This window comes from Dreissena polymorpha, chromosome 10 (assembly GCF_020536995.1).
Source record: "Dreissena polymorpha isolate Duluth1 chromosome 10, UMN_Dpol_1.0, whole genome shotgun sequence".
Classification (NCBI taxonomy): Eukaryota; Metazoa; Mollusca; class Bivalvia; order Myida; family Dreissenidae; genus Dreissena; species Dreissena polymorpha.
Window position 1 is genome coordinate 73,839,215 of NC_068364.1, and position 27,455 is coordinate 73,866,669.

Consider the following 27,455-nt stretch of genomic DNA (forward strand, 5'->3'; position numbering starts at 1 on the left):
GTACATCATTATTTTATTAATAATAATTATGTATGAATGCATACATGCATAAAACAGTTCACTGCAGCTAGTATTAAAATGTTCTGTATATGAAGAATATAAAAAAAGCAATAACAAGAAACAAATCCGAAAGCACCAGAACAAAACAACACAGACTGGTTATTATAAATCAAAGCAATAAACCATCACGCCACACAATATATATATATACTCATCATCTATCAAGAATAAAAACAGCTGGGATGAGGTTCTTCAATAATGTGTTTGTTTAAATTTATCTAAAAAAGCATTTTCAATAACTACTTTTTGACAACAAATAAATAAACCAACCTTTCTCCCTTTTTTATTTCTTAATTTTTTTAGTAGTGTATTTATTTGAGCCTTGTTCTGAGAAAACTGGGCATAAGGCATGTGCGTAAAGTGTCGTCCCAGATTGGCCTGTGCAGTCCGCACAGGTAAATTAGGGACGACACTTTCCGCCTAAACTTGATTTTCGGTAAGAAGGGACTTACTTGAAATTAAAAATACCATTAAAGCGGAAAGCGTCATCCCTGATTAGCCTGTGTGGACTGCACAGGCTAATTTGAGACAACACTTTAAGAACATGCATTAAGCCCAGTTTTCTCAGAACGTGGCGCATTTATAAATCCATGGATATGTTGACTCACTTACACTTTCATTATTTATGGATAAAAATGTTGTTATCTTAACCTTTGATGTGTCCTGAATACCAACTGAATAATAATAAAAAATATGGTATAGGAAATTGCAGTCTGCAATAACTTCACAATTTAGCCAATAATACAATTAAACAAATGTTGAGCTAAAAATAAATGCAGTTACCTATTTGTACATCATCAACATATCAACAAAATAACATGCCAACAAAATATTATTTATTCAATACAAACAAAAGCGCAAACAATGGTAAAAACCATACTGACCAAAAGAAAACAAATGCAGATAAATAATGAATTAATATGTGATTCAGAGACCTATACTGGTCAGATACTTTATTCAACAGTTTTAAAACAAAATCATGTAAGTGCTGTAACAATCAAACAAAGTTAAGCTAAAAACAGCTAAAAACTGAAAAATATATCATTTAAGCAGTTCTTTAACATAGAATACACAATACAGCATATCAGTTAGTAACCCTGTTTAAGCGTTTTAACACCCTGTTAAATCCAGTTGTATTCCATATTATTAACAAAAGCTCCTATCCACCAAAAAGAATTCAATGCCTGCTAAGTTGTCTTAAGTTCTAATCAAAGAAACGACATTTACGTCACTGAAAAATATTTTGTCCAAATGAAATACATATAATTATGTTTGTGTTTGAAAGAGCTAGGTGCGGTAGGAGATACATTCTTCATTATTAAAGCACACATGATATGCCAAAATGTATTTCCAAACACTCATCTCTTCAAAACTTTAATGTGTCATGATGTTTGAACGTAAAATATTCTGCTGAGCTATATTGTATATTTTACTCTGTCCGTGACGCTAAAAATAGTAGCATAGGTTTTCCAAAAATTCAGTTCTAGCTTGTAATCATTTGGCCCTTATTAAAATGCATGAAAAATCAATATAGATAAGTGCTTGATTTTCGTATAACATCAACACTTTCTTCATGATTTTTTGGCTGGTTACAAGAGCACAGCATAACGGGTGCCATGCTCAGCTACGGGTGCAGTTTTAAATAAATGAAAGCTTGTCAGAATCTTTTTTTTTTAGAGGTCACAGTGACTTTGACCTAGTGACCTCAAAATGGGTGTGGCGTGTAGAACTCATTAAGGTGCATCTACATATGAAGTTTCAAAGTTGTAGGTGGAAGCACTTTGATTTTAGACCAACTGTTAAGGTTTTAGCACCACGCGGATGGCGGACGTCAGACGGGGGAAGACGAGCTGGCTATGACAATACCTCGGGTTTTCGCCGAGCTAAAAATGCATATCATAGGCATAATTAGGCATATAGTGAACATTTACTTCTCAGAGAGTTATGTCCCTTCTCAGAGAGTTATGTTCCTTCTCAGAGAGTTATGTCCCTTCTCAGAAAGTTATGTCCTTTTTCAGACTTTGAGCATGATAAACATCAGGCCCCTCTGTGTACAGCATATACTATACTCCCCACCTGCCTACTATATTTATATTAGCCTTCATGTGAGTAAAGTATCGTCTTGGATTAGGCATAGCAGTCCACACAGGCTATTTAGCAACGAAAATGTCTATAAAGACTGGATTTTTGTTTGATAGACATCTTTCGAACAAAAAATTCCCTAAAAGCAAAAATCCAGTTGAAGAGGAAACTGGGAACTGATTAGCCTGTGCGGACTGCGCTGACTTATCTGGGACGACACTTTATGCACATGATTTAAGCCCAGTTTTTCCACAGCCAGGTTCATAAACTGTACTCTTGGTACACAGCTAGCTAAAGTACTTGAAATGCTCTAGAGGGTTTGCAAAGAAACATGGTAATTAATGATAAACAGATCATTATTATTTGACAGACTTCCATGATTATTTTTGTTGCTAAGATATCCTTATAAGTAATTTCTGCAACTTTTGTTCAATTTGATGCTTTCTGAACTAAGATTATGGGCTTTATTGGTTCCCAGACACTATGACTATACACTTCAGAAAAAAAAGCATCAACATGCAAACTATATAAAAATGTGGTGAAAGACAGTTAAAATGATTTTATAAAGCATTTAACTATAGTTATTACACAATTACAAAAAACAACAACACAAACCTGCTTACTTAGCATGTCCTTTGATAAGAAATAACATTATTCATTCAAGATTATAAGTAAACAATACTAACAATATACCCTGATGAAAGAAAATACTTGAAAAAAAGTGTAAATAAAATTGATTCTATATTTGCATTCGTATATTAAATAACAATAAATAAATAGTTTCTAACCAATATATATTTCTTTTAAATCACGGTGTAGAGCATACATTTTCACAAAGGCAGTGCCATTTAATAATGGTAAGATTAATGACTTATTATAACCCATGTCCCTCAAACACAATAACCATGGCAATGGCATGTTCTTGGAAAAGTTGGGCAGCAAATTTGCATGGTGCTATTCTATTTAAAGAACAAATTACATCATTCTATTTATAACCACTATTTTGGGAACCGGATCACTGTTGCCCAGGTATATTATATATTTGTAGAACCAATAACGAAATTTCTACTAATAGCCTGCATCCTGTCAAAACTATAATCTTGACATGGTAAATCTATTTGAAACAAAAACCAATGACATAATTACTATCTATAGCCCACATCTTAGTAATAAGATCACCTTGACTTGGTTTATTCTATTTTAAAACCCAATGACATCATTTCTATTTATAGCCCACATCCTGGTAATAGGATCACCATGGCAGTGACATTATCCTTGGCCCCGGCCAACAAGGCGGCTTGCACCAGGTGTTGAGCCATGTACTGCGCATGGTTTCGCTGTATCTGCTCGCGTGACGGTGGTCCATCAATCATAGAAATTCGTGACAGACTTCCCGTGAACGAAACATTTTCCAAATAAGACTCGATGTCGGCTTCATTTCCAGAATCGGAATCTCCATTATTACTGCCTACCTCTGTCTGCATGTCTGCATCCACGTGTTTTCTAGATCGTTTCACACTTTTTTCGCTCAAGTTCTGCTTGCTTGTAGTTGTTCCAGAATTTTGACCTTCTGAGTCATGACCTTTTGACCTTTTCTCATCCGGAGTACTGACCTTTGACCTCTGGTTCTCAGCTCTGGTTTCTCCTTGAGAATCTTCTTTTCCTTTTGTTCCCTGACTGCTGCTTCCAGCAGTGTCAGAATTTTCTTTTGACTTGCTCTCAGCTGAGCTCTTTGATTTGCCATGAGCTCCTGTGCTAGACTCTGAATTTTGACCTTTATCAGAACCTTGACCTTGCCCAGATTTGACACTGCCCTCTTCTTGTTGGCTCTCGGCCACAGACTCTAATGTGGCGCTTCTTTGCCTTCCCTGGTAAAAATAGAAACATGCACATTATACTAATTCAACTTCATTGCTATACCAATCTATATTTTGTGCTTCAGGTAACCATGTAACATAAAACAGTGCCTGACTAGTTACTGACATAAGTATGTTCACTAGGCCTTGGTCAACAGACCATATCAGCGAATATGACCATGTTTGGACATACTGCCTTAAAATTGTTACATCCAAATTATTATTTCATCAAAAAGGAACAAACAACAATGATATTTTGTTAGTATAAGGAGCGCATAAAAAATTATTGCAACAAATTTAAAGCAATCAAACCTTGTTGCAGATTTATTGCACAATCTTCAAATCACAATTTGAAATTATAATCCTCAAACACAGATTGAGAGACATTTCTAAAATTAGCATTTTCTTCGATTTTTTTCAAAGAATACTATCAGAATAGCAAACAGTTTGGATCCTGATGAGACGCCACGTTTTGTGGCGTCTCATCTGGATCCAAACTGTTTGCAAAGGCCTTCAAAATCCGGTTCCAGCGCTGAAAGGGTTAAAAATTTAGTGTAACTATGTTCACCATAAATTTGGTATCTTCATGTCAAGCTGATATTTGTAATAAATGTAAGATTCTAGTTTGGTTGGCTTTACTTATTATTTATATTGTATGGCATTTCACTCCGCCATATCTAAAAATCCTGCCACCAGCTAAAAATCAAACTCTATATAACTGAAAATTTACCCCCTCCTACTAAAAATCCCACCTCTCTTACTTCCACCATGCAATACTTTAATAAATCATCCATTAAAAATCATGTCTCCTCTAACCCTAGAATCCTGACCTGTAGCTCAAAATCCTGACCTCTACATCAAAAAGATTACTTTTACTCACAATCCTATCTGTTTACAAACTCCTGACCTCTTACATATACTCCTGACCTCTTACTCAAACTCATGACCTCTTACCTAAACCCTGACCTCTTACTAATTAATGTGAAAATACTGAGCTCAGGCCGGGGATTGAACCCACGACATCCAGAGTGGTAGTCAGACACTTTAACCATGTTGCTATAGAGCTAGCCCAACAGCAAAGCTGTTGGAAGTGACCTTATTTCACTACACTCCTCCCCCTTTTAATGTTTCAAGGCCCAGACATGCCCGCTACAGCATGTCTTGCATCCGCATGGCCCTCCCAGAAACCATTAAACAGCTCAGACCCATACCCGCATTCACAGTTCCTTTTTTGCCTCGTCGCCATTAATGTGAAAATACTGAGCTCAAGCCGGGGATTGAACCCAGGACCTACAGAGTGGTAGTCAGACACTTTAACCACGTCGCTGAAGAGCTAGCCCTACAGCAAGGCTGTTGGGAGTGACCTTATATCAATACATTTATCCCCATTTTAATGTTTCAAGGCCCCTGACCTTCCACTAAAAATTATATCACACTCTTTAATGAATATACCATTATCTACAATGTCTGATCAAGCGCCTGATACCTACCTGGAAGATGTCGCTGCTTTTCTTTCGCCCAGGAGGTGTTTCCTGGCTTGGAAAGGACACTCTACGGGAACCAGACTCTGACGGTGGGCGGTTCATGAGGTCAAAGAGCGAACGCACTATTGAGTTCATTCTCATTGGCGCAGGTATCTGATTGGTAGGGAGCAGCTGCATACAAAAACATTGGATAACATTGGATAACATTGGAAAACATTGGATAACTGCATGTTTTAGAAATAAAAATATGCAGTCTGCACAGGATAACTGCATGTTTTAGAAATAAGAATATACAGTCTGCAAAGGATAATCAGGGAATATACTTTCTACATTATACACACATGCATCAAGCCCCGTCTTCCCAGAGCGCAACTCATTTTGATTTTTTAGTTTTTCTACTAAATATATAAACAATAATTAATACAATTCTTATGCAAAGGCATTTCATAACCATGCATATAAAAAAAAAAAATATGATTCTTACAGTACTTTCGCTCAAAGCAAAATCCACTTTATCTTTTCCTCTAGGAACAGTTGCCGTACATTTCTGTTTTCCCTGACTAAAGTATAACTCCTCAATATAATATTTCAAAACTATAAAAAAAATATCATTGATTAAGCGCTGACTTCGAAACCAATATATGAATTGGATGCATGTTACCTTAGTAATGTAATCAAACACAACATACAGATAAATACTTGATCTATGACAATTTAAATGCAGAAGACAATAGATTAAGCAAACAGTGTGTGTACCGGTAATAATTATTTTACAAAAGCAATTGTCAACAATCTCCATTTTTGTTCAACCTGCTTGTTATAGAAACAAACTTGAGCTACGTTCTGTGAAAAACGGGGCTTAATGCATGTGGAAAAGTGATATATAGAGAATAACAGGTTACTGCCTGATAGTTTTGTAATATATCCGGCGAGGCTAAGAATAAAATTAATAGCGAGGCTTGCATCCTAATCCTTATAAGCAAGGAAGCAGATTCGGTGACATTGGTCTTTCATCCTCATCTTAAAGTGATATTATGGTCATTTTTCACTGTTGAATTGAGCTGAAAAGAATTCACAGGTCAAAATAGTTACTTGAAATGTGGTTACTGACCAATTATCTGCAACTCATCTTGCTACCAGTTGTTTATAAAAATATATATTATATTCAATATTTTACATGACTCATCCAGTCCTCTAAGCCAAAATGATCCATAAAACAAAATAGTGTCTTTGTGTCGTATGAATGAATCTGCACTAAAACTCAATTTAGATTCACATTGTTAATCAAATCATTTCTGTCGTCAATTGTCAAAGCGAAAGAACGGTTGATATTCAAGTGCATTATTTTTCTCTTTCCGAGATATTTTTTTAGTATGTTTATGTGCATTAACAAATATAAGTGTATATGAAGTGAAAACACCAAAAATACACAACAGTTGTGATAACACCTATAAACTGTCAGATGCCCATAATATCACTTTAATCAGCAAGGAAGCATATATAGTGGCCTTGACCTTTCATCCTCACCTTAATCAGCAAGGAAGCTGCCTCTTTCTCGGTGAACACCTCCCACACTCCCCTTGAAGCCAGAATCAGGAACTGCGCATACTGGTCGATGGGCGCGCTTGTAGTGTATGGTTCTACGATGACGCACTTCTTTAGCCGCTTATCACCATGGTTACCAAGGCCCCTCGTAGTCAATAGAACGCCGTTCACGAAACATTCCTTCTCACTCTCTGTGAAGTTGCCGCCTAAAATAATAGATCGAGGTTAAAGGTTGCCATGACGTAGGGATCTATTTTTTGCCTAGTGACCTGGAGGTCCTAGGTTCAATCCCCAATGCTGGGAGCGTTCTTAGATCTCATCCAAAAACACCAAGTAATGGTTCTACCCAGGAAACGGACTTGTTTCAATAAGCCAATGGCTCTATGCAATCAAGCTGAAAAAGGGGTTCAAACAAATAACAGTTCAGGGACTAGTTTCTTGAAACTTCAACGGATGATAAGGATAGCGGTGTGATAACATATGATGGAGAGCAAAAACTTACTACACTGAACAGCACTCCCAATGCAACAAGTAGATTTTTTAAAAATTTCGTTATTATTTGTGTAAGGTGTTTATTAAAATTTCAAATATGAACAAATAAATCTCATCATATTATCTTTAAGAAAATATATTTGCAATCATCACATTTTTGATGACATATTATTAAACAAGGCTATTGCAAAGCATTATATGTCCCCTACCAGCTCCACCATTGTCAGATTTTTTTATTATATTTCTATTTGTTGGCCATAGCAACCAGAATTCTTGACGTTGAAACAAAATGAAAAGACGTGCATAATCTCCATATTGCCATCTGACAATGTTTCAAGTTTCATGAAAAAATATGAAGAACTTTTAAAGTTATTGCAGGATCCAGAAAAGTGTGACAAACAGATAGACTCACAGATGCACAGAGCGCAAACCATAAGTCCCCTCTGGTGAAACAGGTAGGGGACAACAAGCTATGTCACTCGTACAAAAGAGGGCCTAAAGGTCATAGGTCATCACGCGAGACGTGTAGAAATGTATCTGCTACGTGTAGATTTTGGGATGTTAGTCTAACAAATGTAGTTTTTATCTAGGGTTTTTAAACTGTATGAAACAGAGTTAATGTGGATTGAGACAGTTTTGGAGCAAATTAAAGTTTTTACGATCAATATACTTAAAAGATCAGTAACACCTAGAGTGGAACAAATGCTGACACCAGGTACATGATTAGAACAGACAAAGTAGAGGAACATCAATATTGTTGCACATTTTAGTGCATAGTCATAACTATTTCTAGGTTAACAAACATCATAAGGTAAAGCCACATTGTAGCAGATGTTCATGTTATGAACAAAAGGGTCAAAGGCTCTTAGTTGCACACCTAGGTCCTGAAGGAACTCCTCTGTTTTCATCAGACTAGGGATGCTTGAAGAACCAGTTTACAACATAGGCCTTAACACTATAAGAACAAATATTCTCAGCAAGTTTTATGATCATTTGGCCAACACCATGGCCTCTAGAGTGTCCCAAAACTTTAAAGTAAATCTGAACCAGTGAACTAATTTGATAATAGGTGACCAAGATTTCAATTCAAGCAAATATCATAGAAAAAACAACTGTTAAGAGAAAGTTTCATGACATTGGGTAATAGATATTGCCATAAAAGTGTTGACAAGCATTTTCTTGACTAAGTTACCTTATTTTTGACTCCATGTAACCATGTTCCATACTTAACCCAGCTATCAATAAGACAAATGTTTTGACAATTTTTCATACAGATTGGGTAAAAAAATGTGGCTTTTAGGATGCTCAAAAATATTTTTATTTAATTTGACCTAGTAACCTTACTTTTTTCCCAACATGACCAATTTTCAAACTCAGTGACAAATGTTCTGACCAATTTTGATGTAGATTGAGCAATAAATATGGCCTGTAGATGTTATTTACACTTTTTCTTTAATTTGACCAACTTACCTTGATTATGTTTAAGGCCCTCTTGAAACAGTTTCCAACTTGGCAGAGATAATATTAGGGCAAATGTTCTTACTCTGTTTCATGATGATTACGCAATAAATGTTGCCTCTAGAAAGTTCATATGCTCAGTCTTAAATTTGACCCAGTCTTCATGAGGTTTAACTACAGCCATTTAAAGAAAACTGCGCTGCCCGCTTGCAGACATTTTTGATAAACCATAGGGACAAATGTTTCATGACTACTTGACAAATCATTGTTGACTTCTAAAGTGTTCACTAGCTGTTCCTTTAAATTGACTAGTTGACCTAGTTTTTATCCCACGTGACGCAATCTCCGTGAGATCTGGTCATGACATACCCTGTTTGTTAATGAGACCACAAGCCAGGCAAGACTTTATGCAGTAAAGGGTAGATTCTAACCAGATTGGCCAACTGCGCAGGCTGGTCTTATGCAGTAAAGAGTAGATTCTAACCAGATTGGCCAACTGCGCAGACTGGTCTTATGCAGTAAAGGGTAGATTCTAACCAGATTGACCAACTGCGCAGGCTGGTCTTAAGCTATGCTGGCTGAAAATGGATTAAGACCCATTGTCCCACGAAACGGCTCAAGTATTACTGCTATAAGCGAAAAAAATGAAATTTAATATTGGAAATATCTGATTTGTATTGGGACTATATTTCAGCACATTGAGTCGTTATGCCCCATTTCTCAAATTTCTTACCATCCTTAATGATGCGGTTTTTTTCCTTCTTGTTCAATGGAGTGTGGTCCTTGGTCAAGCCATAGGCACGATTACCCCTTACAAGAACAGCGTGCACGTTGCCTATGCAATGAAAAAAGAATCAAATGATTTAAAGAAGAGAATGATGAACAATTCAGACAAAACATAAACCAAGATCAAGGAATTAAGAGTAGAATAACTTCAGAACTGTGAAAAAAGACGGGAAAGATAATTTTACTTAAAAAAATGAAATTTATTTTCTTAAAGAGTTGACTGGGTTAATATTCACCAAACATTTCTTAGAGTTAAGTCTAACAATAAAGAATATTCTTTAAATTGGAATACTCAAGAATTACTTTAATTTGAGTCAAACTTAGTTGATATGAGCACCCTCTTTTTACATCACTCTTCTTGTAGTACACATTGTAAGTGATTATAACCAGTGGAGGCCTGTATGTATTCAAACCCTGGACATATTTTTCTTGGTTCCTAAGTCTGTTCTTTATTCTTAAGTCTAAGAATTGGTGCAGTTACTCTTATCCTTAAAGTGGTCAATACACAGATGCAGAGGAAGTAATCTTGATTATTATAATGATAAACTCTTGATGAGTCAGCTAATTGATTAAAAAAACATTAGATATTTTACAGTTAATCAATACACTGAGCGAAAGACCATATTCAAGACCAAGATAGGAACCAGACATTGCTCAAATAAGGCATTGAAAAAATCATGTGAAAATGTCAAAATTATATGTCATCAGACTGGTGCACTTACCAGCATTTGCAATGTGCACTCTGCCCACAGTTTTGGGAGGATCCAGTCTGCCGGACATGCCACTGGCAACACTCTCATTATCAGAGTGTTTCTCTTCCTCCATTTCTTCACCTGTTAAGTCCTGAAAAAGCACAAACAGTGAGTAAAAAGGACAGCAACGGATTTCTGGGACTTCTTCCTATTTTTTTTCCCTTCCAATTTTTTTTATTTAATCTAACTGAAACGCAAAAAAAAGAAAAATACACCAGAATGGACTGGATTAAAGAAAAACCAGTCATTTGCCAATATTTAAAATCCTTTTACATAAAATTAAATACTGTATTAACCTTAATTATTTTATGAAACAATTAATTCATTCTGTGGGATAAGTTGGTCTTTTCCAAAAATGTTGTGATCAAAGTTACATCGATTAGCAAATTGTATAGTAAAATCAATATACAGTAATGAATCAAGACGAGCTTAATTATGGGAGAACCTGTCCTTTCAGAAAAAACAAGAGATGTGTTTGTCAGAAACACAATGCCCCTAATGCGCCAGCATTTTTTTTTACCTTTGACCTTGAAGGATGACCTTGACCTTACCCTTTCACCACTCAAAATGTGCAGCTTCACAAGATACACATGCATGCCAAATATGAATTTGTTGTGTTCAATATTGAAAAAGTTATGAAAATTTATGTTTTTTATATTTTGACCTTTGACCTTGAAGGCTGACCTTGACCTTTCACCACTCAAAAGGTGCAGCTCCACAGGAAGTAAGTAAGAGATTGATTGGAGAAATTAATTTATTTTTTTAATTTTTGACATTTGACCTTAAAGGATGACCTTGACCTTTCACCACTAAAAATGTGCAGCTCCACGTGATACAAATGCATGTTAAATATGAAGTTGCTGTGTTTAATATTAAAAAAGTTATGATAAAACTTTAACAAAGGTTAAAGTTTTAGGAAAGAAAAAATACAATGATATTTGACCTTTGACCTTGAAGGATGACATTGACCATGACTTTTCACCACTAAAATTGAGCAGCTCCATGAGATACACATGCATGGTAAATATCAAGTTGGTAAGTTCAATATGGCAAAAGTTATCAAACTTTAACCAAGGTTAAAGTTTTGGACAGAATGACAGACAGACAGGACAAAACAATAAACCCCCGATCGATAAAATCCATAAAAGTGGAAAGTGTCATCGCTAGTCTGGGACGACAACACTTTAGGCCTATACATTAAATCCCATTTTCCCATAGCACAACTCAAATGTTATGCCCTCCATAATATAAGATTCAAAGCTCAAATTGTTTGGTACACAAACTTCTCACCTGGGCGACTCAAGTTTGCTCACCACTCATGGAACTGTTGACATTGGTATTTAGTCAGTATACAAATTTTACTTGACTGGTGTTGTCACATCCAAGTATCAGTAACACCCCCACCCCAACAAGACATTTCTTAAAAATGCAGCTGTAAAATGCATGCCTATTAGCTGAATTGTTCAGTTTCAGTCAGAGTGCTCCTTGATTTGTCTGCTTTAAGATAATTTGTTTTCGGAACAATATTGACAGAACTTTTCTTTGTTTTGAGAGTTTTTTAGACAGTAATGGGTATATGTATACATTTTCCTTGATTTGGAAAGTGTCCCTTTACGATAGATTATAAAGGAGAAAATAATCGCTGCAAACATACCTGAATCACGCATGTTGTTGCAGAACAGCCACTCCATCGGATCTTAGAGTTCTCATCCTTCCCATATGACAGAAGAATATCCAAGTAATAATACGCTCTAGAAAAGGCACCCTCCATTTGAAGCTCGAATTGGGATTTAGGTTTCCTGCTTTTCTTAGTTTCTTCTGCGCCATCTTCGTTCTTGTCCTTGTTTTCTGGCTCAGAATCCATCCTCTTAATGAGTTCATTGTATTTTGATTCACAGATATTGATAATGTTTTGTATAATACTCACGCTTTCGTCATACAGCACCGCTCTTTCACTCTGTGCCGTGTCCGGACGTTCAAACTTATAATGCGATATATCCCCATTTCCCATTACATTGCTTCCAATGACAGATTTCGTTCTGGGATCAAACTTGATCATTTCGCTCAAGAGCAGCTTATGCAATTCGCTAGCTGCCACTTCTGCAGCAAATCGACCGTGGTAGCCGTCGTAAACCCCAAAGAAACACTTGTGTCTGTCTTCACCAAAACAGTCTTGAAACGTTCTTGTGTCCTCCATGTAGGACTTCCATCTCTCATTAGCACTGGCTGCTATTCCTACAGCATGTACGCAGTCTGGACTACAGTTTAACGCCACCCCACCAACACCTGCATTCACGTCTTCCCTGACTTGCTTCAACTCTTCAAAATTCCCTTCCAGAATTGACTTGAGGTACTCGTACGCGTTGTTGATTTCTTCAATCTGTTGCGGATTCACAGGTTTATCTTTTGTAGCAGCTGACTTCAACTTTCGTAGAACAAAATTTCTTCTTTTCAGCAACATGGTGGCATTTTTAGGCTCATCATTTACATAGCGAAGAAGTGTAAGCGAAACGTGAAACTTTCTGTGTTCTTTTAGCATGGTCAATGGAATGTGCACTTTGCATTTGTCACAAAGAATTGAAATATCAGGCGCTGGGCGCATTGGATATTCTGTAAGCATTGTCTCTGGAGTATCTGTAAATAAAAACCTTAGGTAATCTTTAATAATATTTGAATGACCTTAGAACATGCACACCTATATTTGTTTCTTAATTTCAATTTTCAAGGAAAGTACTCTGATACAATTCTATTTTATAACATTATGACAAGATAGCCATAGGTTGCTCATCTGAGTTATCTTCTAAATGTAGAATAAACCTTTTTGCTAAGAATTCAAATAAACCATGTGACACCAAAAGTGTGGCCAGTTTTTAGCACAGGGGCATTATTCAAAAAGACTTTGTGGAATACCACTGTGCGATGTCAAATACCAAATATTTAGTCAATTGGCATTGCAATTTAAGGTAATAATATTCACTTTTTAGATATATTTTTAGCTCTGATGAAGCTTATCCTACACTAACAATGTAAACAACTATGAACAGGATCAGCCAAGGATCAATCATGTGAAAGCCAAGGATCATTCTTGTGAAAACCAAGGATCATTCTTGTGAAAGCCAAGGATCATTCTTGTGAAATCCAAGCAGGGCCCTCGTTTAGCCGTTTTTGAGGCCGAAATTCTGCCCCATTCCCGCCTTAAAAAAGTTCACTTTTTTCCTCTATTTAAACTAAAAATTTCCCCCTTCCAAAAAAATAAATTGTTTTTTGTTTTTTTTTACTTTTATACCTATGTTTCCAGCTGGTATCGTGCTATGAACCTTTGAATACATGTATATTTATGTAAATTACATTAAAATATAGCAATTTTAAGTGTTGAATGGTTGGTGATAAGATCTTCTAAAATTACCCTTTTCGCCCAAAACGACGCGAAATTCCCCCCCCTCTACAGGGTTCGACATTAACTTTTTTTACAGCAAGACCGTGGGATAAGCTCCTCTTCAAATGTACTAGCCCGAATCTGATGTCAACTAGACCACAAATGACAATAAAATAAAACTTTTTTTTGCTTTACTCCGTCCAATTCAATCCATGAGAACTGACTCGATTTTCCATCTAGGATAAAATTGACGTTTTCGTGTTTCTTCATATTTACATTTCGTGTCAGTTTAAGCGTCGGATTCTTTTTTATTAACTGATTTGTCGGACGAAAATCCGAGCTTGAACAAAGCCATTCTTTAAATAACACTCTCTTGTCTTCTAAGCAAAAATGTTTACATTGATGATACCGATTATTGAATAGAAGTCAGTAAAATCATGCTTACAGTTTTACGACACTGCAGAAAATCATTAATATTCATGACAACTTGACCAATGGAAACAAGCAATTTCTGCAGGAAGCTCTCCTTTGCGTCTAAAAATAGTGATGAATCATGTGAATGCTCCGCGTTTATTTAAATACACTAGTTTTGTTTTAATGTAAATAACGGATACGAGAGTAATTTTACACATTAAAAATAAAGGGTTTCACAGCAGTTAGTTATAGTTATATGAATCAGTAGAGATTTTTTTATGTACGACCAGTCGGACAAGATAGCCCGCAGTTTTACTAGCCCTGACCACCGATCTTACTAGACAATGTCTGTCGGACGTGCCTTAGTGTCTAAACCCTGCTCTAGCGCCCGGGCCCCAATCCCCCAAAATGTAGCAAGGGCCCTGCCAAGGATCATTCTTGTGAAGTTTCTTGAGAATCTTACGAAGTCAAGATGTCTTGAATGAAATGGCATATATATTTCATGGAATTCCATCTACATTTTCACAACTGAAAATTCGTAGAAACGGCAATCCCTATTTTGGGACACATACCAGTTCTGCCAACCTGAAGGCCTTGAAACAGTATTGTAGGGTCATAAAACTCCCTCTCAGACCTCTCAAAGGGTGACTCCGACAAGTCCGTCATCTGAAATTTATACATATTGTGATACGAGATTGGTATATATCAAGTTTTCACATTCACAATCTAAATGGTACCTCAACAATTTACTCAGACAGTCATCTGCATAACATAGTATACCTTGTGTTATTAGATTCTGGAAACAATGTGGTACATTTATAAATCATTAAATGCATTTGCACAGTGTTATCACGAAAATATAATGGAACGTTCCTGGTGAATGAAGTCTCTTTGTAAACATGGGGTTTTCATAACAAGATATCAAGTGTTTAAGTGCCTTTTCACATATTTTGGCATGTTTTAAAGTTTGTGATTAAATGCTCTGTATTGATACATGTAAACATTGGATTTAACAAGAGATGTGTTTGTCGGAAACACAGTGCCCCTACTGCGCCGCTTTGAATTAAATAATAATAATTTATTATATCCCTTTAAAAAATCATTACTTCCATAGTGAAAAATAATACTTTCAATACGCAGACTCCGCAATGTCTATCCGAAACTGATTGTCCGAAAAAACATTTAGTTCGTGGAATGGTTATTTTGATTCATAAATGCATTTGACTATGTATTCATTTTGTTATCGCAGCATCAAATTTTCTAAATTATTTCGACTGAATTGTAAAAACTACAAATAGCTAATAAGACTGTCGAAAATAAGGAAACAAAGGCCAAACCTTTAAAAATTGAATATCAATCGGTTTCCTGGGTAAACATAGACGGGTTCACGAGTTACTAGGCTTAATTGGAATGGTAAAAACCGACTGTTTAATTAAATTAGATGGATCGGCTTCGCAAATCGCATATTTATCGTCACCCTGGACCAGCAGCAGACCACAATTAATAATAAAATTTCTTTCATTCACAGGTGAAAGTTGTAACCGCGTTTCGAGCTCGAGACTAAGGAAACTAGTTAGTTCTTCTTGAATTCTCTGAGCTTTTATGACAGCACATAGGTCTGTGTGTGCTGCTTAGAGTTATTCGTCCATGGGAAGGGATATCCACTCTTTTACATTTGTACATCCAGCTTTTCTTCTGACGGAATCGCCGTCGACCTTCCTCTAGTGTGCCCTGTGTCTTGCACAGCGAGTCGTGCCTGGTGGCATGACCAAAGCAAGCCAGCTTACGTTTTTTGACGGCTGCCAAGTGTTGCAGTAATTTTCCGGACGTCATTGTTGGCCTTATGCTCTGTGTATGAGATACGAAGCAGACTTCAAATACATTTATTTGCAAATGCCTGTATCCTTCGATGTGTGTCCGCGTGAGCGTCCAGGTCTCGCAGTGGTGAAGTAGGATGGAGACTACGTGGGACTTGTAGAGCCTGTATTTGGTGGGGAAGCTGATGGAACTGCTTGTCCACAACCTGCTCTGTCTGGCCATCGCTGCGGTCGCCATGGCATTTCTTATTCGGACCTCAGCGGCACTGGTACCTTCCTCGAACATGGTTCGCCCAAGTACAGTGTTCTTGAAGCTGGTCACTTCTTCTAGCTTCTCGCCGTTAATGATGATGTCTGCACTGGTGTTGGTCATGCTGTTCACCATGATATTCGACTTTCCCGTGCTGACCTCCATCCCGTGTGCTCTTGCTCTTCATAGAGTCTGTTGATGAGATCTCGAAGTTCTCTTCTGGTGCAACGTATGATTCACTATAAAACCTTATAACATTCAGTACGCACGAGGTTACATCGTATCGAGACGTCACACCGGAGAGTACTCGATTGCAAAAGGCATAAGGCCAACTAAACAGCTGTTTTAGAACGACTTATGGGAACTGACACAAATGTTTATGTTTACGAAAGGAATAATAGATTAATATTATCATGTTGAACCAGTAAATTTTGACAAACTAGAAGTCTGTATCGCAAAATACGTTGGCCTTACCATTATGAATTAAAAAAACAACAACTATATTTCCTTTAATCAAATGCGGGGCAAAGTGGATTCTGTTGCTGAAATAAAAAATACAATACAAAAATATTTATTTATATTACGATTTCTTAGTGCGAACGAAGATGTACCTTTTTGCTGTGGCCTCAGGTATGTGTTTCATTAAAAAAAAACTAAAATTGGTTTACAGTTGAAATCAGGATGATTCTAATGCGAACATTTACTCGTATAACTTATGTTTTTAATTATCTAATATTCTTTTTTAAATGACCTGATTATAGTTAGATTGATTCCATACGTATCTGCCTCAGCAAGCTATGTTTGTGAGTGTAAAACCATGTCCTTCAAGGTCGCATCACTCTGGTATAAGTCGATAGCTACACATAAACATGTTTTTTGCACTGATTTACTGCATGACGATTATATATTTGAGTGTCAATAATAATCGTTTGAGAAATGCAAAAGAAGTTGAATCCAGAAACTTGCACAATTTCTAATGGCGAAGTTCATTTGTACATACAGCAGGAACCAGCTGAAGTTAATGTGTTATACATATCAACATTCAATCGTTAATATCTCAAGGTTCAATTAAATCACCTAGAATTTTTGAAGTATTTCGCTTTAAAAAACATAACACCTTCAGTCCTTAATGCGGACGTATCGACTGAAAAACCGACCAAAACATTGATACATGTTCAAGCTTGTCACTTTCTTGCTTAGTCAAGTGTTCTGAAGTGGATTTGACAATAATAAAAATAAAATATAAAACATACAAATTTAATATTTTCATAGCAAGAGTTCCTGTAAGTATAACTTCAGATACTATCGGAGTTGATAAAACTCGGAAACAAATACACGTTTTGTTAGATTAGATTTGAGGATGCCAAAATCATGTAGGGCGGTAATAATTACCCTTTCCTATAATTTATCATTATGCGAGATTTATCACCATTTGGTTACTTCATATTGAAGTTTTACCGGTGTAATGATTTTTTCGGACTGGACTAATTAATCTCGTATTGTATACCGCCGGATTGATTATTCATACGTCCACTATTTAGATACTGTGATTTTTAAAAAGTTTTCCGGTCATAAGAACACGAATAAAACCAAACCGCTGTTCAGAAAAAGAAACACTCAACCAATATAGTTTTTGTCATACGGTGTGTGATTCTGATTCACTCGATATATAATTTGTATTTTTTACAGAAAGATTTATAAAGATATTTTAAAGGACTGTGTTTGATCGCACTCTTTGATTGTATGGCGTTGTAGTCCACTTGCCTATACTGTTCCTAGAATACATATAACAACACACAACTAGATCTTACGAAACATATCCCCAATTACCAACATTACTACGACTACTCATATAACTACTTTTACTATGAATATTTATATCTGTTCTCCAAATAATCTTGCCCTACATATTGGCATTGAGTTCTAAATGACCAGGCTACATGCCCATTTGCAGAAGCTTATCGCTTTTGCCTGTAGGGAGGTTAAAAACTGTGCAACTTTTCTCAAATAGATCTATATAATGTGTAAATATATCCATTTACATCCTGCTGATCTTAATACGGTAGGTCATTCTCAAACAATTTTTGCAATAAACGCTGAAACAAATTTAGTTAAGAAATGCGTACACAGAAAATGAGTAGCCAATTTGCAAGTAGAAATAATTATATTTGAACTTTGCCTTTTGGAATTTTATAATTTTATGTTTTACTTCAGTCATTCGAGGCTTAACATTCAATATATATCTTATGTTCTTTCATTATGCATAATGATATTTTTCGACCAAAAATATGACATGTTTTGTGTAAATTCAAACTTTGGTTTGTTTAAAATTAAACGCGATATAAAACCGACGTGTGTTCCTTATCATTACAGCTAGACTAAGTCCACATATAAATTCTGTGTACATCTGTTCATTCGCATTATATTCATAAAGTAAATGCACAATGGTTGCAAAGTATTTAACAGGATTCGTCTTTCTGTGGGGTTTAGGTATAGTCATTTTGTATTATATAGTAAGTTGGAGCTCATATTTCTACCTATAAACGGTCTTCCTTAAATGAAATTCATAATTATGTTAAGTCAATTTATAACATATTATAATTAATGTTTAGCAGATTGTTCCAAATGATCAATAGCTTTATACAATCGCAAATAATTTCAGGTTTTATATTCGATAAATCATTCATTTATCAAGGAAATGAACAATGACGGCATCGACCTAAACTTGATTTTTATGAAAAAAAATTGATTTATGGTATTATCCTCTTAGTATTATCTTTGACGATGCTGCGATGCTAAGTTATCATACCATGAAAAAATTCTTCACAATGGCGACCTATGTAAAAGACCGAGCCAGTCCGATTGAGATAGCTCGATATTTCTAATCGGCATACCTCTCTGATTATCATTGATAAAGGTATAGGAAGCTCAGCTATAAATAGGACAGCAAATTCTGGGAAAAAGATTTAATAATAGTTTGAAAACGTTAATTTTAAATCAGTTATATTCAATCCATTATATGTTTATAGATCAATGAAACAACTATTCATTTCTGTATTGTATTTGACATTTGTCGTGATTCAGTAAATAAATTGCGAATTAAAACGTGTATAATTTTCCACGCGATCATGAGTGTAAAGAAAACGAATTGTTTTAACAGTTTATTCATACACTCAGCACATTACATATGTGATAAGAGGTACTAATAAGTGTATACAAACAAACTACTGAATGACTGAATGACCAGGCTGTATAGGTCAATGTAGTGAATTATATATACTAATTACTATACTAAGTATGCTAAAGCTATGGATAATTTCTAACTCTGATAATTAGTATGGTTAAAAATAAGTTAAATTGCTATTATAAAAAGGAAACAAGGGAGGAACAACTAATTAAGAATTGCCAGGTGGGTGATTATTATTGAATGATTTTAGAACTTTTTTTATATATTTACAAATACTAACAAGCTTGTCTATGTCTTTCTCACACATAATGCTCTTAAAAGTATGTATATTACAGGAATTAAAATTATAAATGATAACAGACTATTCCTATCTCTATCAAAATAAGAACACTTAAGCATATAATGATATTCGTCTCCAACATCATTCATATAACAAAGATGACATTTCTTTCATGTCTTAATAAACCAAGCCAACGACCCTTTTCAATTGGTAAATACTTGTTACATAGTCTAAAGTTGACAAAAGATTGTAAGTAATTTTCTGGTAAATCCATATAGAAAGGTTCAAAGTTATGTTCGGTTTTGTATATTCTGTAATTATAGCATTAAGGCGATTCATTAACTGTACTAGTCCAAGTCTGTATATATTGCGTTTTTTAGGGATTCTTCTACCATATTTGCAAACTTTCTTACTACCTAGGAAATATTGGTCGTACCAAATATAGCTTAGGCCACACTCATCAAGTATATTTTTGATATTTTTTAACCAAGGATATGAGTTATCATTTACGTATGAATCGTTTAAAAATATCTTATACAGCATGGCAGAGAGAGTATTATTATCAATTAACTTGAACCAGAAGCCAATAGTTCTCTTCTTAATCAATATACTTAATGGAAACCGCCCTAAATCCCCATATAACATGACATGTGGGGTGCTTTTCTTAACATGTATTATATGTTTTAAGAAATCTGTATGTAATTTCTCAATGCCGCTTAAATCACCATAGCCCCATATCTCACAAGCATAGAGTAAAATCGGTACAACAGTATTATCAAATAACTTCAGCTGACAATCCAGTGGTAAGTTAAGGTTTCTGATCTTAACATATAGACTAAATAAGGCTTTTCTAGCTTGTTGTATTACATGCAGTTTTGACATTGAAAAACTTCTATTTTTGGAAAAAAGAACTCCAAGATATTTAAAACTATCAACAACTTCTAGCTGCTGATTTCTAACTGTTATGTTTCTAGCTCTTCTGGGTCTATCACTAAATACAAGGACTTTAGTTTTATCAACATTTATGTCTAATTTCCAGATGTCACAATACATAGAAAAACTTTCTAGCTGTTTCGAATTATTTCGAACCTGCCATTTGTAAACGTTGTAGCGACTATAGTATATAAACAGCATAATAGCCGTATGACATCTGTAAAACTCGCTCTTATGCGTGCTTTCTCATTTTGCATATTTAATAAACTTGTTCAAACAGAAATAACAGAGCCGCATCAGTGCAAATACTGTATTTGATAATTTATTCGTTTGTTGGATATTGTTTGCTGTTTTAAACACATATTAGGTCATATCGCGGAGATTTAGTTAACCTTACCATGTGTTCATGGGCGAATTTACGTATTCAAGTGCTCTTACGACTATGTGCTCATACCTACTTTCGGGAATCATCATGAAATTATTTGCCGTACTTAACGAACAAACATGCCTAAGCTTATTGAATTAGAGAAAAAAACAATAATCAAAAGAGAGAAAGTATATGTTCATGCACATGGGCATGTGAAATCACGTCCGCAGCTCGTGAGAACTACGTCTCGCGTCCGTCGCTACCCGAAGATATTCTCGCGTTGCTGGTAAATGTTCGGATATCGTCGCGGGACATTCACATGGAATATATTGGTACACCAAAAAATAATAACGAGCATTTTGTATATCGTATAATCTATGTTACCAGACCACATATAGCGTTTAAATTTTGGCTATTGCTATAAGGAACACTCATTTTTTATGTGTAAACTTTATTTTACGAAATACGTTAGGAAATATTAGTTGATGTTCAGTATTTATGTGGCTTTAATGCATTTCTACTAGAAATAACTATGGCTACAACTAAGTCGCTTTTTTCAATTCAATTAGAGTAGCTTATGCTTTATTGTTTCCTATATTTTACAGCCCATGCCAGCGCCGAGTGTCCGGACGGATGGACAATATTTGGACACTCTTGCTCCTTTTTCGGACATTCTTCATATTCCTTCAATGACTCGCAGGTATTTCGAATCATAGATTTGCGTATACTGATCTCAAAATAGCGGTTGTAATTAACTCGACTGCATGCTTCTTTCTGAACACTTGCTTTATTATGTATTACTTTAAAGAACAATCTAATTTAAATGGGCCTTTTCACAGATTTTTGCATGTATTGAAGTTTGTCATTAAATGCTTTATATTGATAAATGTAAACATTGAATCTAAAAAGCTCCAGTAAAAGATCAAGATTAAAATTTAAAAAAAAGTAAACCTCAACAGGGCTCGAACCACTGACCCCTGGTGTCCTGGAGTAAAAAGTATGCCACTAAGACCACTCGGCCATCCGTTCTCATTCAATGAAGGGTATATTTTATACTTTATATAAGCAATCCTCATAGTTTCACAAAATATAACGACAACAACAGCACCCTCCAAATACCACTGGGTTGATGAACCGTGCCAAAAGTCGTTCAATTCCTCGTTTCGCGTTGCAACGCTTTATAATTTTCAGGTTTTTAAATCGTCCAAAAAATCAAATAATGGCAATTTTAGAGCATGGTAAATGTTCAGTATTACTGTCTCCTCACAAATATCATAACTAAAACGAAAATTTGCTAATCTGAAACATTTATTTTTTATTTTTCAATTTACCAAACGTGAAAAGGCCCCTTTAATAGGACCTCACGCCATTGAGTAAAGAATAATGCCTTTTAAGCACAAACTCGTAAAACGAAACAATTTAAACTAGATTAGATCTTATAATAAAGAGCTAAATTATGTATTTATTGAAAAAATCCGATTAAAAAGAACGAAACGCAATTGAATAGAGAATAATGCATTTTCAAGCACAAATAATAAAACAAAACAATTCAAACTACTGTCTACTCTCGTTATCTCGAAGGCGGCGGGAACAAGAAACATATATCGAGATAACGAGATATCGAGATATCCGATTAGGCGTTTTCAAAGATAAGATGAGACGAAAATTTACCTTGTTTTTAACATCTAAATACCTGCTAAGGGTTCTAACTAAAGCCGTCACCGTGTGGCATAATACTCACAACGGCGTAATAATTACTGTATGAGATTCAATGCGCGTTTCTTACGATTCTTTGATATTAAAATATACTGAACTGTACATGTACATTTTGTAGTTTCAAATGCAAAGTTCAATCGATTATTAGTACATGATAAAATAAATTTGCGACGGTTTATATACGCAAAAATATAACTCAATGCATTTTGGAATGTTGTTTGTAAAAACAATTAGTCTTTCGGCCTTTTGGCAGGCTGTGTATTAATTGCAGTTAATGCATTAAACCACATTAGACACGTGTGATCATTGATGCAATAAACGGATCAATTTTCTACCGCACAGTATCGGGAGCAGCCGGGCGAAGCGGGACGGTGAAGTATCGAAGAAAAAAAATCTCACCTTTGCCGACACTGGGACAGTTATTCGCACTTCGAGATAAACCACAGTAAAATCGGGACTCGGGACAAATGTTTATATCGAGATATCGACTTATTCGAGATAACGAAAATCGAAATATGATATGTTTATTAATATAGATAAAGAACGAAAAAAGTTGGGACATTGAGCTTACCTCGATATATCGAGAAAATCGAGATATGCGATGTCAAGATAACGAGAGTAGACTATATATGAGATATAATAATACAGACCTACTTGGTGATCTATTTACATTTACGTAGAAGAAGATAAAACTACAAAAGATGGTATCAAAACGCCATCAGGACTGAGTGGATTGTAGTGTGATATATGTTGAATCTTTATCACGTAAATATAAAATAATTAATAGATTCGAGTTTGGAACTAACTTTTCATTACCACACAATGAAATTCATCTCATATTCAGAGTTTCTGTGTTCATCTTGGGGCCTCTCTGGGTCAACGTTGAATCGGACGCAGAGAACACGTTTATACGTGGGTTTTTAATGACTCTTAAAGGTACATTTCACTATGGAGCAATCTATCCAGTGCACCCAGTTCTGCTGTTAAAACGTTGTTTGAAATTAACACCTTATTAACGCTCTATTGGTCGTTGTCGGCTCGGGTACTTCTTAAATGTACCCCGGGTACTTAAAAGTATACTTAATGTACCATGGGTACGGAAAATATAGTAACACATACCCGGCCAATTTACATTGTACCCGATTTTTTCCCGCTCAAAATCCGATGTCGTAAAACGTGCTTACGAATGCGAAACAAAAGTATTTTTTAAAAACCTTCCTTTTTAGTATGAGCTTCGATAATAAAGAGGAAATTTTACAGAATATTGACATAAATATGAACATAATTAATTTGGAAAAAATAGTCGACAATAACCAATTTAGCGTTAGATTTCACGGGTACGTGTCAGTATATTCCCCGTACCCGGGGTACATTAAAGTATACTTAAGAGTACCCAGGGTATATCCAATCAGTACCCGCGCAGAAAATGACCAGTCGAGCCTTATTAACCTAAATTTAGATAATTTGTTAGTGTTAAAATGCAATACACACGAATAATTTGTTAATCGAACAATGATTTCCATATACGTTTTAACTACAAACCTTTTTAAATAATAATACTATAAACATCAGCGTGAATATTTGTTATAGAACATTAATTTTAAAGTGATATAGAATGGTCTTTATATAAATATTAACAAACAAGTTTCCTTTCCGTCTTAGCTAATCGACACTGGATTGGCCTTACGGACGAGGTGAACGAAGGCATCTGGACCCTTTACCCGTCCGCAGAAGAAGCTCCCCCTTTCTTAGACTGGAGCAATCACACTACTTATCCACACCCAACGACGGCACATACGCAAACTGTGCCGCCTACTTCAACGACCATAACTACACTGGGTTGATGAACCAGTGCCAAAAGTCGTTTCAATCCAATATGCGAAATGTCGTACGTTGACATGTGTTCTATATTGTAGTCAGTAACTTAATGTGCAAAACGATAACCACAACGACATCAAATATCAAAACCGGCATTATACATTAATATTCCGCCGACGCAAGTGTCTTCGTTATCTTTAAGTTGTGCCAGGCGTTTACGTATGTATAAAAAGGTACGCAGTTACTTTTTTTCAGACGAATCAAAATGACGATGTTTTAATATATATGAGTGTTATTTTTATTTTTGTTTAGATTTCAGGGTCAATGGACATCCTGTGATTGTTGGATAGCTCAACGATAAGAAAAGAATCTACCAGCAATCGACTCATCACCGTTTTCCTCCTGAATTCACAATAATAAAATAAAATGTTTTATTGACAATATATCGATGTTCTTTAATCAACAACAATTGAATGTTTACAAAAATACAAATACATGTACTGATGAAACACATATCGATTGAACAATGAATTGTAAATAATCATATTAAATGTCAACACGTTTATGATAAAATTCTGCATAAAAGGTCATGCCCATTTCAATGTCTCACTTTCTTGAGGACGTAGATATATTACAATTAATGTGATTTTGCAATAATATATTAATCCAAAGTTGGGACTTTGCAGGAATAGCAATGTTCAGCAGTCGGGAAACATGTCAAAAAAGTAAATTACATACAAATCTGCAAAAGTAAACGTTTGTAAAAACGGTACAATGTTGCGAAAGTCTTGGTTTGTATGAACGGTACAAGGTTCAAATGTGTAGGATGAATCAAAAGGACTGTGTTCGATTTTTGTATTTTCTTTTCTGTAATTATATATCAGTGTCAGTGGAAATCCATTGTTGTTCGAAAAGTCAGATTTGAGGAAATGCTGTTCTTGACACATCACCGTTTTCCCTGCATTATATGTCATATAATTTAATGTGTTATTGTCTATATCTATCTTCTTTAATCAACACCAACACAAATTGAAATTGAAGTGTGCTATGACTTAATAAAAAGTTACACGTGCATTGTTTAAGGGAGTGTGAGCAATCATAATATGTCATATATACACATTTTTATCTTTGTGTTGTAAACTTTTGATTTAATAACATGACATTATACATACGAAGAGGTATTTATTCCGTGTTAACGGTGTTTGTTCCAGTGTGTTTTGCTTCAGTAACACCATTTGTAAAAGCAAGCATGGTTCATAAGTGCGGAATTAAAGCCTTGCAGTTTCATAGTAGTTATATTCACTCTTGCAACAGCAAAAATTGACAGGTTTTTTTCAGTACAAAAACGCCAGACAAATCCGATATGTTTGTTTTGTATGTTATGTTTGTATTTCTGCTAATTTATATAATTGTGAAACGACATAAATGAGTGCCTATTTACACGATGTATTTGCAATGTAATAAAACCTGTAAAACACACTGGTGTGCACCAAACAACACTTGTCTGTTCAGATAATACTGATAATTAATTTAAAACATAACGTTCGACAGCAACACAATTTCAATATAAAATACTATTATGTCATACTATTTTAGTATTAATCAGTTCAACCGATTGTTTAGTTGAAACCATTAACAACTTGTACCATCTACTTTCAGCACTGTTTAAATCTTATGTACGCGTTATATATACTTGTACACAAAATAATTACTAAATCAAATCTAGTCGAGTATATCTTTAAAATATGAATGTAAGTTTGCAAAAAAAACGTGTGTTAGTTTACAATTCGCTGGTTTTACGATTTCTGTCGATGAATGCCGGAGTCTCAGGATTTATTTACGTGGCTTTCGCGTCTATGTCTACGGAAAATTTCCGGACACAATCGGACAAGCGGGTAAATTCAACCTTTTACTAAAGAAAGCCAGACAAGTATGGTATTTTTCCTTTAAATGCATTTCCCGCCTTTTTAAACGTGTTTTAGTAATTATTGCCAGTATGGGATTATTCATTTGTTTATGAAATGTGAAACAGTGACAGCATAATTATTTTGAAACGAAAGATGTTTTTTGATAATGAAAAGCTAAAGCTTCTTTTATTTCTATTCTTAAGTACATGGCAAACATTTAATGTTGACAAAGGAAGATTGTGTAATTAGCGTAAAGATACCTTTTAATTATAGTGCATGGAGCAGCGGTCGCCGTTTTGTCATGCTGAGGCCGGCGATTCCTCGTTCAATTAACTTCAGTTGCAACAAGATGGAGTCCGGCACATTAATCATTAAATCCTGGAGCGCTCCTCTTCGATCCTCCGATCATCCGCCGGTCTCTCGCATTTCTTAATCTGATTGATTTTGATGATAGTCAGCACATACAGTACAGCGCCGTGTTGATTTTGATGATAGTCAGCACATACAGTACAGCGCCGTGTTGATTTTGATGATAGTCAGCACATACAGTACAGCACCGTGTTGATTTTGATGATAGTCAGCCACATACAGTACAGCGCCGTGTTGAATGATAGTCAGCACATACAGTACAGCGCCGTGTTGATTTTGATGATAGTCAGCACATACAGTATAGCGCCGTGTTGAATGATAGTCAGCACATACAGTACAGCGCCGTGTTGATTTTGATGATAGTCAGCACATACAGTACAGCGCCGTGTTGATTTTGATGATAGTCAGCACATACAGTATAGCGCCGTTGTTGTTGTGTGATAGTCAGCACATACAGTACAGCGCCGTGTTGAATGATATAGTCAGCACATACAGTACGCCCGTGT

General features: G+C 35.4%; 1 protein-coding gene and 1 long non-coding RNA gene across 2 annotated transcripts; one reads left to right on the plus strand and one right to left on the minus strand.

Moving 5' to 3' along the window:
* Positions 1-15,689, minus strand: LOC127848298 (protein phosphatase 2C-like domain-containing protein 1). The gene is made up of 8 exons (XM_052380670.1): positions 15,643-15,689; positions 14,878-14,971; positions 12,170-13,149; positions 10,486-10,606; positions 9,711-9,812; positions 7,010-7,233; positions 5,489-5,653; positions 1-4,010 (listed from the first exon to the last, which is right to left on the minus strand). Exons 2-8 carry the CDS (start codon positions 14,969-14,971, stop codon positions 3,369-3,371), a joined length of 2,328 nt encoding a protein of 775 aa, XP_052236630.1. The 5' UTR covers positions 15,643-15,689; the 3' UTR covers positions 1-3,368.
* Positions 15,690-18,745: 3,056 nt separating this feature from the next.
* On the plus strand, positions 18,746-24,700 carry LOC127848149 (uncharacterized). Its single transcript, XR_008034385.1, has 4 exons — positions 18,746-18,862; positions 21,745-21,839; positions 23,700-23,791; positions 24,518-24,700. It is a non-coding gene; the product is annotated as an uncharacterized LOC127848149 (long non-coding RNA).
* The last annotated feature ends 2,755 nt before the right edge of the window (positions 24,701-27,455 follow it).